The sequence below is a fragment of the Phacochoerus africanus genome, chromosome 16, assembly GCF_016906955.1.
Source record: "Phacochoerus africanus isolate WHEZ1 chromosome 16, ROS_Pafr_v1, whole genome shotgun sequence".
NCBI lineage: Eukaryota > Metazoa > Chordata > Mammalia > Artiodactyla > Suidae > Phacochoerus > Phacochoerus africanus.
The window spans coordinates 43,341,276-43,355,484 of record NC_062559.1 but is presented as its reverse complement, the minus strand read 5'-3'; the positions used below and the strand labels follow the sequence as shown (position 1 = coordinate 43,355,484).

General features: G+C 43.8%; 1 protein-coding gene across 2 annotated transcripts in view; it reads left to right on the top strand.

Annotated features, from left to right (window-relative positions):
- CHN2 (chimerin 2) overlaps nt 1-14,209 on the top strand; it is a 294,785-nt gene that overhangs the window by 134,438 nt on the left and 146,138 nt on the right. For both annotated transcript variants that reach the window (XM_047763711.1, XM_047763712.1), the window contains exon 2: nt 6,303-6,341. In XM_047763711.1, coding sequence (XP_047619667.1) covers nt 6,303-6,341 — 39 coding nt within the window. The remainder of the gene's footprint in view (nt 1-6,302; nt 6,342-14,209) is intronic.

The window sequence follows — 14,209 nt, the reverse complement described above, 5'->3', positions numbered from 1 at the left end:
AAAGCTCAGACCTTTCAACCATCAGTTCAACTTCCCAGAACCTAAACTATGCATAGATCACTACAGCATTGTTTCAAAAAATTGAAAATGGCTTGTGTCTGTCAGCTAGAAACAATTACATAAATGGATTAAATGCCTTTGGATATACAAGTGCGATGGAAGACCAAGTCACAGATCTATGGGTACCGACATGGAAAAAAGCCCAGGAAATATCAGTAAGTTAAAAAAGAGTCACAGAACACTGTCCAGGACATGGGGCCATTTCTGTACGTTTTTATTCTAGCCGTTTATAGGGCAAAAACCTAGAAGGATTCACATAAATCTATTTATGGTGCTTTTTTCTGAGGTTAGGGACTTCCTAAAATATACTTTTTATTGATTTATTGATTGATTAATTTATTTTTTATTTAGTTTTTTTAGGGATGCACCCATGGCATATGGAGGTTCCCAGGCTAAATGTCTAATCGGACCTGTAGCTGCCGGCCTACACCACAGCCACAGCAACGCCAGATCTGAGCCGAATCTGTGACCTACACCACTGCTCACGGCAATGCCGGATCCCCAACCCATTGAGCGAGGCCAGGAATCGAACCTGGATGCTAGTCTGGTTCATCAACCGCTGAGCCTTGATGGGAACTCCTAAAATATACTTTTTAAATTGTTAAGCTTTTTCCCCTTTTCACCATGGTGTGAATCGAACCTGGATGCTATCTGGTTCATCAACCGCTGAGCCTTGATGGGAACTCCTAAAATATACTTTTAAAATTGTTAAGCTTTTTCCCCTTTTCACCATGGTGTGCATTTTAAATTTAAACACCGGAGATATTAAATTATTTTTGTCCTGCTCTTGATCTAGAAAGGTGACTTTGTATGACATCTGCCCTCCATCAGCCCGTCACCCTCTCTTTTGGTCTCAGGCGTGGAAGAGCTTTCTAGGCGCTGCTGGCAGAATGCCTCATCTTCCCCTACAGTTCAAATGGCAATGCTGTCTTTTCAGGGTTTAGTTACTTTAGCACACAGGATTTCCTCAAGATTTGTTCCAAGTTTTAAGCTGTACCTTCAGGCCCCTTAAACCAGCTTTTTCTTTTTTCTGTTCTTTTCGTTTTGTATGTTCCAATCTTTATTTCATTTAAGTGGTTTTATTACCTATTTTTGTAGGGTTTTGATTATTTTCTAAGCATCACTGTCTTTCTTCCCTTTGCCTTCCCTCTGTAATGAGCGGAGATATCTGCTTCCCAAGCTGCTTTTTTGCTCATTAACATTTATTTACAGAATTTTTAAGAGGGCTGAAGGAATTGGCCATGGCCTTTCATCGCAGAAGTTCTGGTCTCTTTACTTTTGTCTCTACCCTGGCTCTTCCTGAACTAATACTATGCATGCTGTGTGTGTTATTATAGGAAGTGTTTTTATTGGGCCTTTTTACTTTTTTATTTTCAGGGTGTTGATTTACATAGACAGCATGTTAAAAAAAAAAGATAAACCACCTAGTACTTCCGTGACTTTATTTCTCATTCATGTTAATTTTCGTACAAGCAATATGAACAGAGTATTAGGAAATGCAGGTGAACAAGAGAAGCGAAAATTAGAAATTGTCTATATTTTCACTATCATATAACAACTGTTAATAATTGGGGTTTATAGCTTTGTAAATCATCTCTGTGTATATAAATACTTATCTTTCCCTTAAAATGGGGTTATATTATTAAATTGTTTTGTAACCTTGTTTAGTGCACAATGTAGCATGAATATTTTTCTGCGTCATTAAGGAAAGATAATAATAACAGCAAAGATAGAGTTTCCTGCATGCCAGACAACCCACCCTGTCTTCACAACATGCTGTGTGTTGGGTAGTATTAGTGCTCCCATTTTATAGACTGAAAAACTGAGGCACAGAGAAATGAGATAACTTGTCTCATGTCACACAGCTATTGAGTGACAGAGCTCCATTTTGAACTTAGATAGTCTAGCTCTAGAGGCCATGCTCTGGACCCTGGAGCTCTGACCCACACCATCATTCTCATGGCTAGAGTATATGCTAATTAATTTAACCTCTCCCTTCTTTCTGGGCTGTTAGATTCACTGCTATATACAGAGCAGCTGTGAATATACGTGTTCAATTACTACCTTGGACTGAATTCCCATGAATAGAATTGCTGAGTCAAAAAGCTACACATTTTTTTTTTAAGTTTGGATACATATTAGTCAACATTTTTTAGCCATTTATTTTCTAAGCCTCTTTGACCCTTATAATTCGTTGTTCCTTTTGGAAAATGCATAACTGTCATCTGAGTTCAATGGTAGATGTTTTTTTTTTTTTAGAACACAGAACTTCTGTTCTACTTCCTCTCATCTCCTTCTGCATTATACTCATTTCTCTAAAATGTTTAACAAGATAATACCCTTTCCCAAAGCATAATGCGTTTGTTGTCAGTACTTCCTGTATCTTGCATCTCTGGACTTTTATTAGATGGGGAATGTGTATTAATGGAACACTGTTCTGCCGTTTGACTTGATGTCAATTTTCATATGACGACTTTTCGTTCCTCTATTGTATCTTTTCTTCCAAGCTTCACAAGAATTGCAGAAAAAAATCTGTCATATAATAATTGTTTTGTCCTTGCCATCAGTCTATGTAAAGCAGGGCGGACCACCTGGCAAGGATGGCAGCGTGTCAGAGGCTGGAAGGCAGGTTTCCTACTCTAGCCTCACCCCTGCCTCTCACTTGTTTTATGACCTTGAGGAAGCCACTTCATCATTCTGTGTTTCATTTTCCTCATTTGCTAAATGAGGAAGGTGAATTAAATGACCTAGAAAACCTATTCCAGGTTAAGAAAGACTACAATGTCAGGCTATCCAGGAGTAAAGCAGATTTTTAAAAAAAAAAATATTGTGTGAGATTGGGGCTGGTTGTACGGTGCTGATGGCAGCTAAAGATTTGTTTCAACATATTAAAAATATGTTGTGCCTCGTTGCTTGACCAAGGCCTCCTCACGGTGCATTTAGTGGCTTGTGAAACGAGACTCTAAGACCAAGGTAATTATTGTTGTTCCACTGAAGCATGACAAATGGCCTCTCACTTTGAATTCTTTTATGAGAAAGAAAAACCTTCCATGACAACAGCACTGGAACTTAATTACAGGCTCCAGATTTGGGGATAAGAATAGAGATAGTCCCTGGCTGCAGCCAAGGCGAGAAGACAAGAGCCTCAACTCATCTGGGAAGACCCAGGACAGGGTGATGTAACAATGACAACAACACAATGATGCCATTAGTGGGGCTTCACAGACAACCTGCAATTTGCCAAGCACTGTCCCAAGAACTATCTCATTTAATTGTTCTATAACCCTAAGAGATCAGTTATGAGGTAGGTACATTTATTTTTCTCTTTTACAAAGATGAGTATTGGGAGGCTCTTAAAAGAAATCACGTAGGATTTTCGGCTGTGGTGCAGTGGGTTAATGATCTGGTGTTGCTGCCGTCGCAACAGCATCTCAGATTCAATCCCTGGCCTAAGAACTTCCATATGTCATGAGTCTGGACAAAAGAAGAAAAAAAGTCAAGTAACCTGCTTCAAGTTATTCAACCGTTGTCAGAGGCAAGAATTGAATCCTGAGAGTTCATTCATTTATTTAACATATGCTTTTTGAATGAATGTTATATGCCAGGCACCATTCTAAGGGCTGATAAGGCTCAAGGGAATTAGGCAAAATTCCTGCTTATGTGGAGTTTGGCTAATAGTGGGATGAGCCCAGTAGTAACAAGCCAACAATTCAGTATATAATTTTGGGTGGTAATGAAAGTGCTCTGAAGGAGAGTCACTAGGGTTGGGGGAAGATGGCTTTATACAAGATTGGCAGCGAAGGCCCCTGGGAAGTGGGTGACATTTGAGATGATTCCTGCATGCTGGAGCAGGTCAGTCATGCAATGATCTGTTGGATGAGAATTTTTATGTGGTTGCTTGGAAGAGCATGGCTTGTTCTTGGAAGAGGGAAAAGGCCAGTGTGGTTGGATAATGCTTGGAAAGTAGGGGCAATGCCTGCAATGGAGTCAAGAGGGGGACAGGGACCAGAGGACATGGGGCCTTGGAGGCCACGGTATAATGTTTGTATTTTATCCCAAGTGGAGATGGGAGACTGGGGAGGATTCTTAGCAAGAGAACATTCTGCTCTCCTGTCTCTGCTGATGGCTTTCTTCCCCTCAATGTGACATTGCCAGCCAGGAGCATCCAGAAAGGGATGAATTGTTTATGGGCCGGGAAGTTGAAGTCAAAGTCAAAAGTTAGGAGCCAGTATGTCAGATGAAACCGAATTCTAGGTTTTTCCCAGCACAAGACTGAAATGGCCAGTGAGAGTCATCTAATTCAAACGTCTGACTTTAAGCAAGAAGACCTTAGGAGATCCAAGCTGAGCATCTGAACCATGTTTAAAAACTTGCATTAAGGAGATTACTTATTTGGGGAGGGGGGTGGGACTTCCTTAAATATGTGGAAAGCTGCACTCTAGGTTCTGAATATTCTTAACCATTTCTTGGATGGGGGGTGGGGGCTATACTTACCTTGTAGAATAAATCTCACTGCAAAGAACAAGACAGCTTTGGGAAGATGACCTCTCAGGGATTCATACTTTGATGCAGTCTGGTGTGTGTGTGTGTGTGTGTGTGTGTGTGTGTGTGTGTGTGTGTGTGTGTGTATCTTTATCTTTGAAAAATACTTTTGAAGGTGCCATTAATATTTTAACATACAAATCTTGGCTTTTCTGATGAGATCGCAGTGTCTGGGTGGTTCTAGAATTTTGTCGTAAAGTCGGCAACATGATTTATTTTATTCGAATGTTCTTTATAAGTAAACACTCGAATAAACCCATTATAATTGGTTTATGTCACATATAGGATGAACTCAACTGCCTGTTTTGGTTAAAAGCTCACCATTGTGTCATCTGCTTTGACAAAAGTGTTAAGAGTTTCACTTTTATTCAGCCAACTAGATTTGAATAACAGCATAAGCCATTATTCAGACACCACATTTGTGTGTGTGCCCCTGTGGCTGATTCTCCATAGGTCAGTCCCTGACAGTGCAAACCTAACAATACAGATTTATTTGTATAAAACTACCTTAGGAGGCATTTAGGGGCCTCTGTGATAGGGTGGGTCCCAGAGAGCAAGTCAATAATTGTGAAAGAATTTAAGTTACACAACTGGAATTGAGTAGGATTGGTGGAAGTTTGCCATTTGAGTTCCTTTTTAACAAACCTGTTTGTTTCTCAGGAGGGGAAAAATTCTCATCCTATCTTACTGTGTGGGATGAGAAAATTCTGCTCCTCTGTGTGAAGAAGGTAGGATGTGACAGTAACTCAAGGACAAGGGCAGCATAAGGACAGCTGAGTGGTGCCACAGGCGCGCAGGACGACAAAGACAAGAGCTTCCTTATGGAAAAGTGCTGGACTAGGGATCTCTTAAGGCTTCCCCAGCTCAACATTCAGTGATTTGGGGAAAAGGATTTTTCCCTCTGGCTCCTTAAGCAAGAGCTTGTTTTACCAAGACCTGGGCCATGAGCTCGGGAGTGCTCTAACAGCTCCGTCGGAGTTATAAATTTCGCTGTCAACATTGGGATTGTTGAGCTGACGGAACAAGCACATTTTTTTCCCATTGTCTGCTTTCTAGACCTGTGAATAACAATTTCACCCTCTCCATTTTGTTGTAACTCTTTCACTCTGACACTTCTGATTGCTGAGAGGTTTTCTGGAAATTTCCTAAGTCACACACTGGAGTCAATTCAAAGAGATAATGCGATTCCAATGGAATCATCAGTGTCTGTTGTCGGGCCTGGGGTTTCAGGAGTTCGGTTGGTTGACTTGTACAACCTCCCAGATGTAACGTTATATCCTCGCCCACTTTGCATCCTTCATAAATGGGCTAAAGGTCTGGTTGGAATCTGTGAGGCAAATTATATGTTTATTATGTCAAGTTACGTAAATACCATTTGAAAGGATTACTGAAGGGTACAATCAAGTTAATTGCCTTAAAAGTCTTTGGTGATTTCCTGGGCTCTAGGATGATGGTTAGGCCGTCGATTCTGTCATGTGTCCTGGTAAGTGACCTGAAGAAAGCGGTGTTGGGCCCACGAGAGTTGCTGTGCACACTTCCTCCCTCGGGCCTGGAACTGTCCTGTAAATGAGCAGAGAGGCCCCCACCCCCACTCCCACAGAAGGCAGGTCCGGCTGACAGACTGTTGTTCCCCCAGAGAAGACACATGTTGACAGTTTGACGTTCGGGCTGACGGATTGATTTCTCTCTCTTTATTCTAGACGCTGAAGAATACCAGCCTCCAATATGGAAATCATACTGTGAGTATCTCAAATGAGACTCTCCTCAGAGGTCTTCAGCAGCCGCCTTCGGAAGAATCCTGGCTATTGATTTAGTGCCCCAGACTCCTGCCTCCCAGCCCTGCAAACCCAAACCTCCCTTTTCCTCCTGAGGAGAGATGTTGGTGGAGAGGAAGGGAAAAGCCCTTTCCCCCGGGAGCCGGCTGCCTCTGACCCTTCGGCCTGTGACAGTTGGGAATGCTTAGGAAAAAGACGTGCATCCTGACTCTCTGCATTTCTCTGGGGCCCTCCTTGTTTTTCTTGCTTCCCTCCTTCCTTCCTTGTTTTTCCACAGTTGGTCAGCAAGGGCGCGTGTGGTGACTTCCATGAATTATGGTCTTGGCTCTTCATCCTAAAGCTGTAATGTCACATGACATTTACCTCCAAACAAATTAACAGAGAATAATGTTTGGTCACCAAGGGTGACGCCTTAGAAACAGAGATTATTATCTGATGGCCGGTCATCAATCTGTCTCCCCGCATGAAGGCAGGCACTTGTCATCACCTCGAGCTTCTTGTCTCTTCCCTGGGTACCGTCCAGTGAGAGAGGCGGGGAGGGCGGTGGGGGAACGTCCCTGTGCTGAGAACCAGGGGAAGAGGCTCTGCTTCAGGCTCTGCTTCTAGACGGCAGTAGGGAGAAGCAGTATTTCTATCATTACGGATGGTGCTGTGTTTCCACCTCCTATGGAGACCCGCCGTGTGCCCGGCACTGTGCTAGCTGGGCGCCTGCACTCTCAAATCGCACCACGGCCCTAAGTGACGGGTACCACTTTTATCCCTGTTTCACATACAAAGAAACCACAGCTCAAGGAGGTTCAGTAACTTGGCAGATGTTTGACCAGAGGCCTTGGAGTGGCATTCAGAGAGGAACCGAGAAGCCAGCCTGACTCACAGCGTGCAAGTTTCCAAGATTTTTTTCTTTCTATTTAAGAATGTGCACATAAGCATATATGTATATGCATAACCACAGACACACATATGTATATGCGTGTGTATGTATGTATCGGTCACAAAAGCAATGCAAAGCTACCTGCGAGACAGACGTTAGAGAAATACATAAAGCTGAGAGGAAACATTTCCCATAAGCCACAAACCAGGTCCCAGCCCACGTTCCATTCCTCTTTGCCATCCCTGAGCCCTGTCAATTTTGGAAACTATATCCTTCCATGTGTTTAAAATACACATGCCTGGAAGTTCCTGGCGTGGCTCAGTGGCTAACGAATCTGACTAGGAATCATGAGGTTGTGGATTCGATCCCAGGCCTTGCTCAGTGGGTTAAGGATCCGGCGTTGCCGTGAGCTGTGGTGTAGGTTGCAGACGCGGCTTGGATCCCGCATTGCTATGGCCCGGGCGTAGGCCGGTGGCTACAGCTCTGATTCGACCCCTAGCCTGGGAACCTCCATATGCTGTGGGAGCAGCTCAAGAAAAGGCAAAAAGACACACACACACACACACACAAAATACATATGCCTAATACTGAGGTATTTTTGTTGTTTCTTTTTGTAAAAAGGGGTTCATGCTGAACCCAGTGTCCTTCGAGTTGCTTGTTCCACCTCAGTGCTGTCTTGTTTTTATCTTCCCATGTCAGCATGTAGAGGCCGCTGGTTCTTTATCACACGAGTCTGTTCTTCCATCTGTGAAATAAAGGGGTTGTGCTGGGTCTCTGAGGGCCCTTGCAATCGAACATTCTGCGTTCTGAGCTTCTATTTTAAAAGGCAGTGCTAATGACCTAGTAATTGGATGTTTTTGTTTGTTTGTTTCCTAATGGAGTGTGAAGTGCTCTGACAGTAACTCAGCCAAACATCTGTAGTGAGAGGTATTGGGGTCCCATGACTTACTACTCCTCACACACTGCCGCGTACACAGCCTTGCCTATGTTAACTGCCCAATAAATATTTGTTGAGTGAATGCCACTGCAGAGAGCTTTACTGAAGCGAGACCCTGGCACTGCCTCAAATTCATTTTGCGTTTTGCTAAGAGACCTTGGGCCACCCAGTGTATCTTCTAAAAGCACTTTCATGTCCTAATAAAGCTAGAAAAGGTGTTAATTACATGTTCACAGTATCAATTTTACCCAAGTGTATTGGGTACGTTTGAGTTTTGGGTCCAACCAAGTTTGTGTGTATGTGTTTAATTTGCTCTAGAATCATAACACTTTAGATGCAGAGGGGATGGTTGCCATTTAAGATGAACTTAATGACATACATGAAGTTTCTGTAGCCAACAAGGAGTCATCCAGTCTCGATGTGAGGGTCTCGTGATGCAGACCTCCACACTGGAGGGGAGGGGGCCGTTGGCAGTGCTGCCCACACATCAAAAACGCATTGATCAAAGATCCACTCAAAGGGTACTACTGAGAAAGAACTCTCCTTTGGTGGTCCTGGGTCCATTAATTCTTTGAGTTTGGGTGTTGGACTGCTTATAAACTTATCTCACAATATTATTAAGCTCATGCTATTCCATCTTATTCCCAAGTTTATGATCTACTCATTTGGTCTTTTGGCAAACATGTCCTATAAGCGTTAGGATAAGTGGTAGAAAACAACAGTAGCTAAAATGTGGTCCATACTTTCCTCCAATTTACAGTCTACTAAGGGAGACAGATGTAAATCAATTAACATGTCAAATGGCCGGAAGCAACAAACTGACACGCCTCTACCGCCTGGGATTAGAGAAGACTTTCTAGAAGAAGTTAAAGTTGCCTGTGGGTCTTGAAGGATACATAGGAGCAGGAATGGAGGGCCTTGCAAAACTTCATGAGATACATTTTAGTATCCAAATATGCTAAAACAATAGCATTTTTCCTTTCTGAAAGGCCAACAAACCTATCAGAACATGAAATTTGTTTTCTTTTAAATAACCCATTGGTAAACTCATTCTGAACCTCAAGAATCACCAAGTCTTTCTCTTTGAAATGCTCCCAAACTATCCTTTGAGAGATTAGTTTTAGATGTTCATGTCAAACTCATTAACATATCATTTATGGAATCCATAACATTTTCTCCATCACACATTTAAGTTTTTCACTCTAGTGATTATTTGGTGCTTGGAAATTTCTCATAAGTTTACTAGAGGCACTTCATTTTGACCGTATGGTAGGACTTGGTTTAAAAATGGATTATTTACAATGATTACAGAAGTATATAGGTATGTCTTTGCTTTCACCTATCACCTATTGTTAGCTATAATATTGACTTATTTGGCATCAGATTGTTATTATGAAGATTGAGTCTCTATTATGGCATTATTCCTAAGAGGAAATTTGATTCATAATGATCCAGTTTAGGAAGCTGTTTTTAAGGTTTAATGCTAATTGCAATGCTTTTAGGTGCAAGTAACAGAATCTTCCACTCCATCACACTGATTGACATAAGCAAAAAATCCAGAAGAAATGGCTTTAGGCCTGACTGGGTCCAGCAATTCCAATAACATTACCAGAACCCGGTGGTTCTACTTTCCTAGGTTTGTCTCCACTGTTAGCTTTTCCCTTGCAATCCCCAGAGAGCCACCAACAGCACCAAGGCCACCACATCCTCATTCAAGAGCAACAGAGAGACAGTCTACATCCACAAAAGTCTTAGAATTGAGTCTCAGCCCTATTTGACATGGGTCCTGACTCTATCCTGTGGTCAGAGAGTTAGGATATGCTAATTGCCCTGAAACAATCAGGGGCAGTGGAAGTCTGGAGAGACCCCTCCTGTGTAATCCCCAGGACTGGAAACTCTGAAATAGAGAAGATGAACATGGATGCCTAGGGACAACCAACACATATCTGATTTAGAAATTTAATAGAATGAGGAAACTTAGAAATCAGCTCTCTCGAAATTTTGTAGAAAGTATATTGGTCATTCATTCATTCATTCAACAAATGCATATTAAGTCTTTGCCTTAGCCCAAATAGTGTGCTTGGAAATGTGGGGCTGAAAGATGGATAAGACCAGGTCTTGACTCAAAGAACAATGATGCCACATGAGGTCCCTAAAGTTCCTGCCTTCTCTACTGCCCTTTCTTAGAAGTCAATGCTATCACGTGCAGAGCTGTTTCTCTAAGAATAATCTTGTCCCAAAGGCTCATATATGAACCACTAGTCCTTAATTCTCAAGACCAAATCCCATGACATTGGTGAAGTCACTGAGAAGATTTGGCTTCATTTTTTTTTAAAGCTATGTTCAAGTTTACTTTTAAAATAAAATAGAGGCACTCTCTAAACTTTAAGCCAGAACTGTATGGACTGTATGCCCTAAGCAGACGAGTTTAAAAGCCAACCACCATGGGTATACTCTGAAAGATTTTATTTTTAAGAGGCCAAGTGCCAATTAGGCAGCGGATGCTGCAGCCAGCAGCTCTCTCAGGGGCCTCTCCTGGGCAGCAGGTCAGGCAGTCAAAGCTTGTGCCTGTTTTTCTAAAGAGGAGTTTAGAACCTCAGCATTCTATCCACAGACCCCCTGCATCAGAACCATGTGGCGAGAATAGTTATAAGAACTATTATTTGGCCCAACCCAGGATCTCTGAATTGAAGGAATGGGGGGCCCTGCAATTTATCACACCCCAGAGGTGATTCCTATGCACACTTAGGCCTGGGATCCCCTGGTTCAAGTCTACATGGCCTCTTCCTCAGACTTTTAACTGTGCTATGGGACAGAGGAGTAAGACTGGACATTCTCTTAACAAGACAAGACCTGCACGTGGCAGGCTGGAGCGGAAGTTGAAGCTGGAGGCATTCAAAAGCCCCTGCTGTTTCACCCATGAGTTTCCCCGTGAAAATGGGGACGCCATGGGGGTTGTGGCTGAGTGGGTCAAGAATCCAACTAGTATCCATGAGGATGTGGGTTAGATCCCTAGCCTTGCTCAGTGGGTTAAAAGATCTGGCATTGCTATGAGCTGTGGTGTAGGTCGCAGACGTGGCTGGGATCTGGCATTACTGTGGCTGTGGTGTAGGTCGGCAGCATAAGCTCCGATTTGACCCCTAGCCTGGGAACTTCCATATGCTGTGGGCGCAGCCCTAAAAAGACAAAAACAAAACAAAACACCAACCCCCCCCCCCAAAAAAAAAAACTGGAAGACATGGGCAGAATGCAAGGCGGCATTGGCTTGGTGTCACAGCCAAGTGTCAAGTTGGGCTTCTGGGTCCACATGTCCTCTTAAGAGACAAGGTGCTGTTAGAGGACATCCCTGCAGGGTCTTTTAGGAGCCAGTGGGTCTGGACTGGGCTTCAGTGTCACACAGGCCTCTAGCTTTCACTCAGCAGCCATGGGGAGTAGGTTGATTGTGTAATCTGAGGCTGAGTGGAGTTTTCTTAAGCACAAAACTTTCTCTCAGTGAGATCTCAACTTCTTGATCTGCTTCAGGGTTCTTGGGGAGCGAAGAAACCCCTTCTCTACTTCCACATTCCCTAGCGACCATCCACCCTGGCCCCCACTAGCCAGACAGCTTATTCCAATGCTAAGAATTCTCTCCTGTGCTGTAAGGACCCAGGGCTGGGAGTGCCTGGAACCTATCTGGAACATTGCTTAGAAGCAAATTCCATCATCTCACCCCTTAGCGCGCAGAATCCCCTAAGAAGTGACATTTTATTATTGCACTTCGCTTGTGACATGTGTTTGTTGAACCAAGAAAATTCAAGATTATGTGACACATTTCAGTTAAGTTAAATGGGCCTCAGAGATTTTTTTTTTTCATGGCTGTTTTGTTATAGCCAACCTTGAAAATAAGGGTCTGGGGTCCTCACCTGAAGCTGAGATTCGGTTTCCGTCCCCATTTTTTCTATGGCTGCCATTGCAATTGGTTGCTATTTCATTATCTTTATAGAGACGCATGCTCCAGATGGCAAACAGGTTTTGTCCATCGCTGGTCCTTGGAACAGCACCAAGTAGACCTGGTAGATCCTGAGACCTGCTCACTGAGAAATAGTGATTGATTAAGATGCGTGCTGCCCGGGGACCAGCAAGGACAGGTGGCATCCCTGGCTTGAGGGGCTTTCAGGGACCCTCTCAAAGCTGCTCCTGCTCAGACCATTTCCAGTCATAAGACTGGTGAATGACCACGTTTCATTTTACTCAGAGGGTCCCTAGAGCTCTAAACCTGTGGGCTTTTGCCTATTGACACAGGAGAGGAACCAGCCCTTTTGATGGTTAATGGCATCTCCATCTTTCTGTCATTATGGTCCCTTTCCTCTATTCAGTTTGCAATCAAGATAAGCAGTGAGGTGCTACTGTACAGCACATGAACTATATCCCATCTCTTGAGATAAAACATGATGGAAAATAGTATGAGAAAAAAAATATATATATATGTATGACTGGGTCACTGTGCTTTACAGCAGAAATTGGCATAACATTGTAAATCAACTGTAATTTCTTTTAAAAAGTGCAGTCAAGCCTCCTCTACCATCAACCCACCTTTTCATCTGCATTTCCACCAACGTTGTCCTATTCACACTCAGGGGCTCCCTTCTTACAAGTAAAACAGTCCTCTCTTTTGCTTCCCTGCCTTTAAGAATCTTCCTTTGATCCTTCCTTCAGCAAAGCAAAGACCAGTGGCCCCTACTCCTGGCTGTAGATTAGAAACTCCCAAAGAGCTTTAAAAAGAACAGATGTGGGGGCCCCTGGTCAGGCTGGCAGAGTGAGCGCTGTCAGGGATGGTGTCTGGGAATCTGGCAATTCTAACGCAAGCAGCTCCACGTGGGATCTCTCTGCCATCTGCTTTAGGGACCACTGGCAAAGCTGAAAAATGTAGACCTCGGGTGCTGGAAATCAGGCTTTAAATCTTGAGTTCATCACATTATCTGTGTGACCTCAGGGTTTCTTCAAAGCTTGGTGTCCCCACTACTTTCTTTACCACGGAGGTGGGGAATAACTATTGCCTTGGAGGTTTGTCGATGAGAGTAAGTGAGAAAGTGTAGCTATGGTGTCTGGCACACAGTAGGTCTGGAAAATGGCAGCGTCCATTATTTTGAATAGTCTTATCATCATTATTCTGAAACAGACCAGATCTCGTCACCTCTCTGCTCAAAACACGTCACTGCCTCCCCATGGCAGATAAAAGAATGTCCTTGCTCCTTCCCATGACCTTCGATTTCAGTCCCACATGGCCCCCTCCCGCATCTGCCCCCCCTCATGCAACCTCCACACTGGACTCTCACTGACCAATCAGCATGTCGTTCCCTTTTTCCGCTGACCAATCAGCATGTCATTCCCTTTTTCTGCTGACCAATCAGCATGTCATTCCCTTTTTCTGCTGGGCTCTGTCCTCCGTCTGTACCCTCTTCCTTTCCTCTACCTGCGGAAACCCCGCTGACCCTTCAAGGAGAGCTCCGAGTTTGTCTCCTGGGGAAACTGTCCTGACCACCTGAATCAGAAGAACTTCTTCCTCCTCTCCCCCTCCTTGAAGCATTTGGCCCACCCTGGTTCTCTTTCTCCACATGCCTCTCCCTCGGTGGATCAGTGTCCTTGAAGACACGGATTGTGATCCCTGAGTCACTGGATACAAATATGCATGAAGCATCTACTGTGTGCCAAGCAGTGTTCTAGGTGCTGCGCATTCCCCAGTGGACAGAACAAAGTTCCTGCCCTTACACTTTAGTCAAGGGAGACAGCACCCAAAATAACAAATAAGGTGTGTTAATGCAGAGGATGACTGTGAAGAAACATAAAATGGTGTCAGGGAGCAGAGCGACGGGGTGGAATTTATACCAGGTCAGGCGAGTCGGAGAAGACCTGAATGAAGGCGGAGAGGGAGCCCTCTGAACATCGTGGGAAAGGGCAACGGAGGTGGAGGGACAGCAAGGGCAAAGGCCCTGAGGCACCCAGAAATAAACCAGGGCTCTGGAACTAAAAGGATACCTTTTCGCC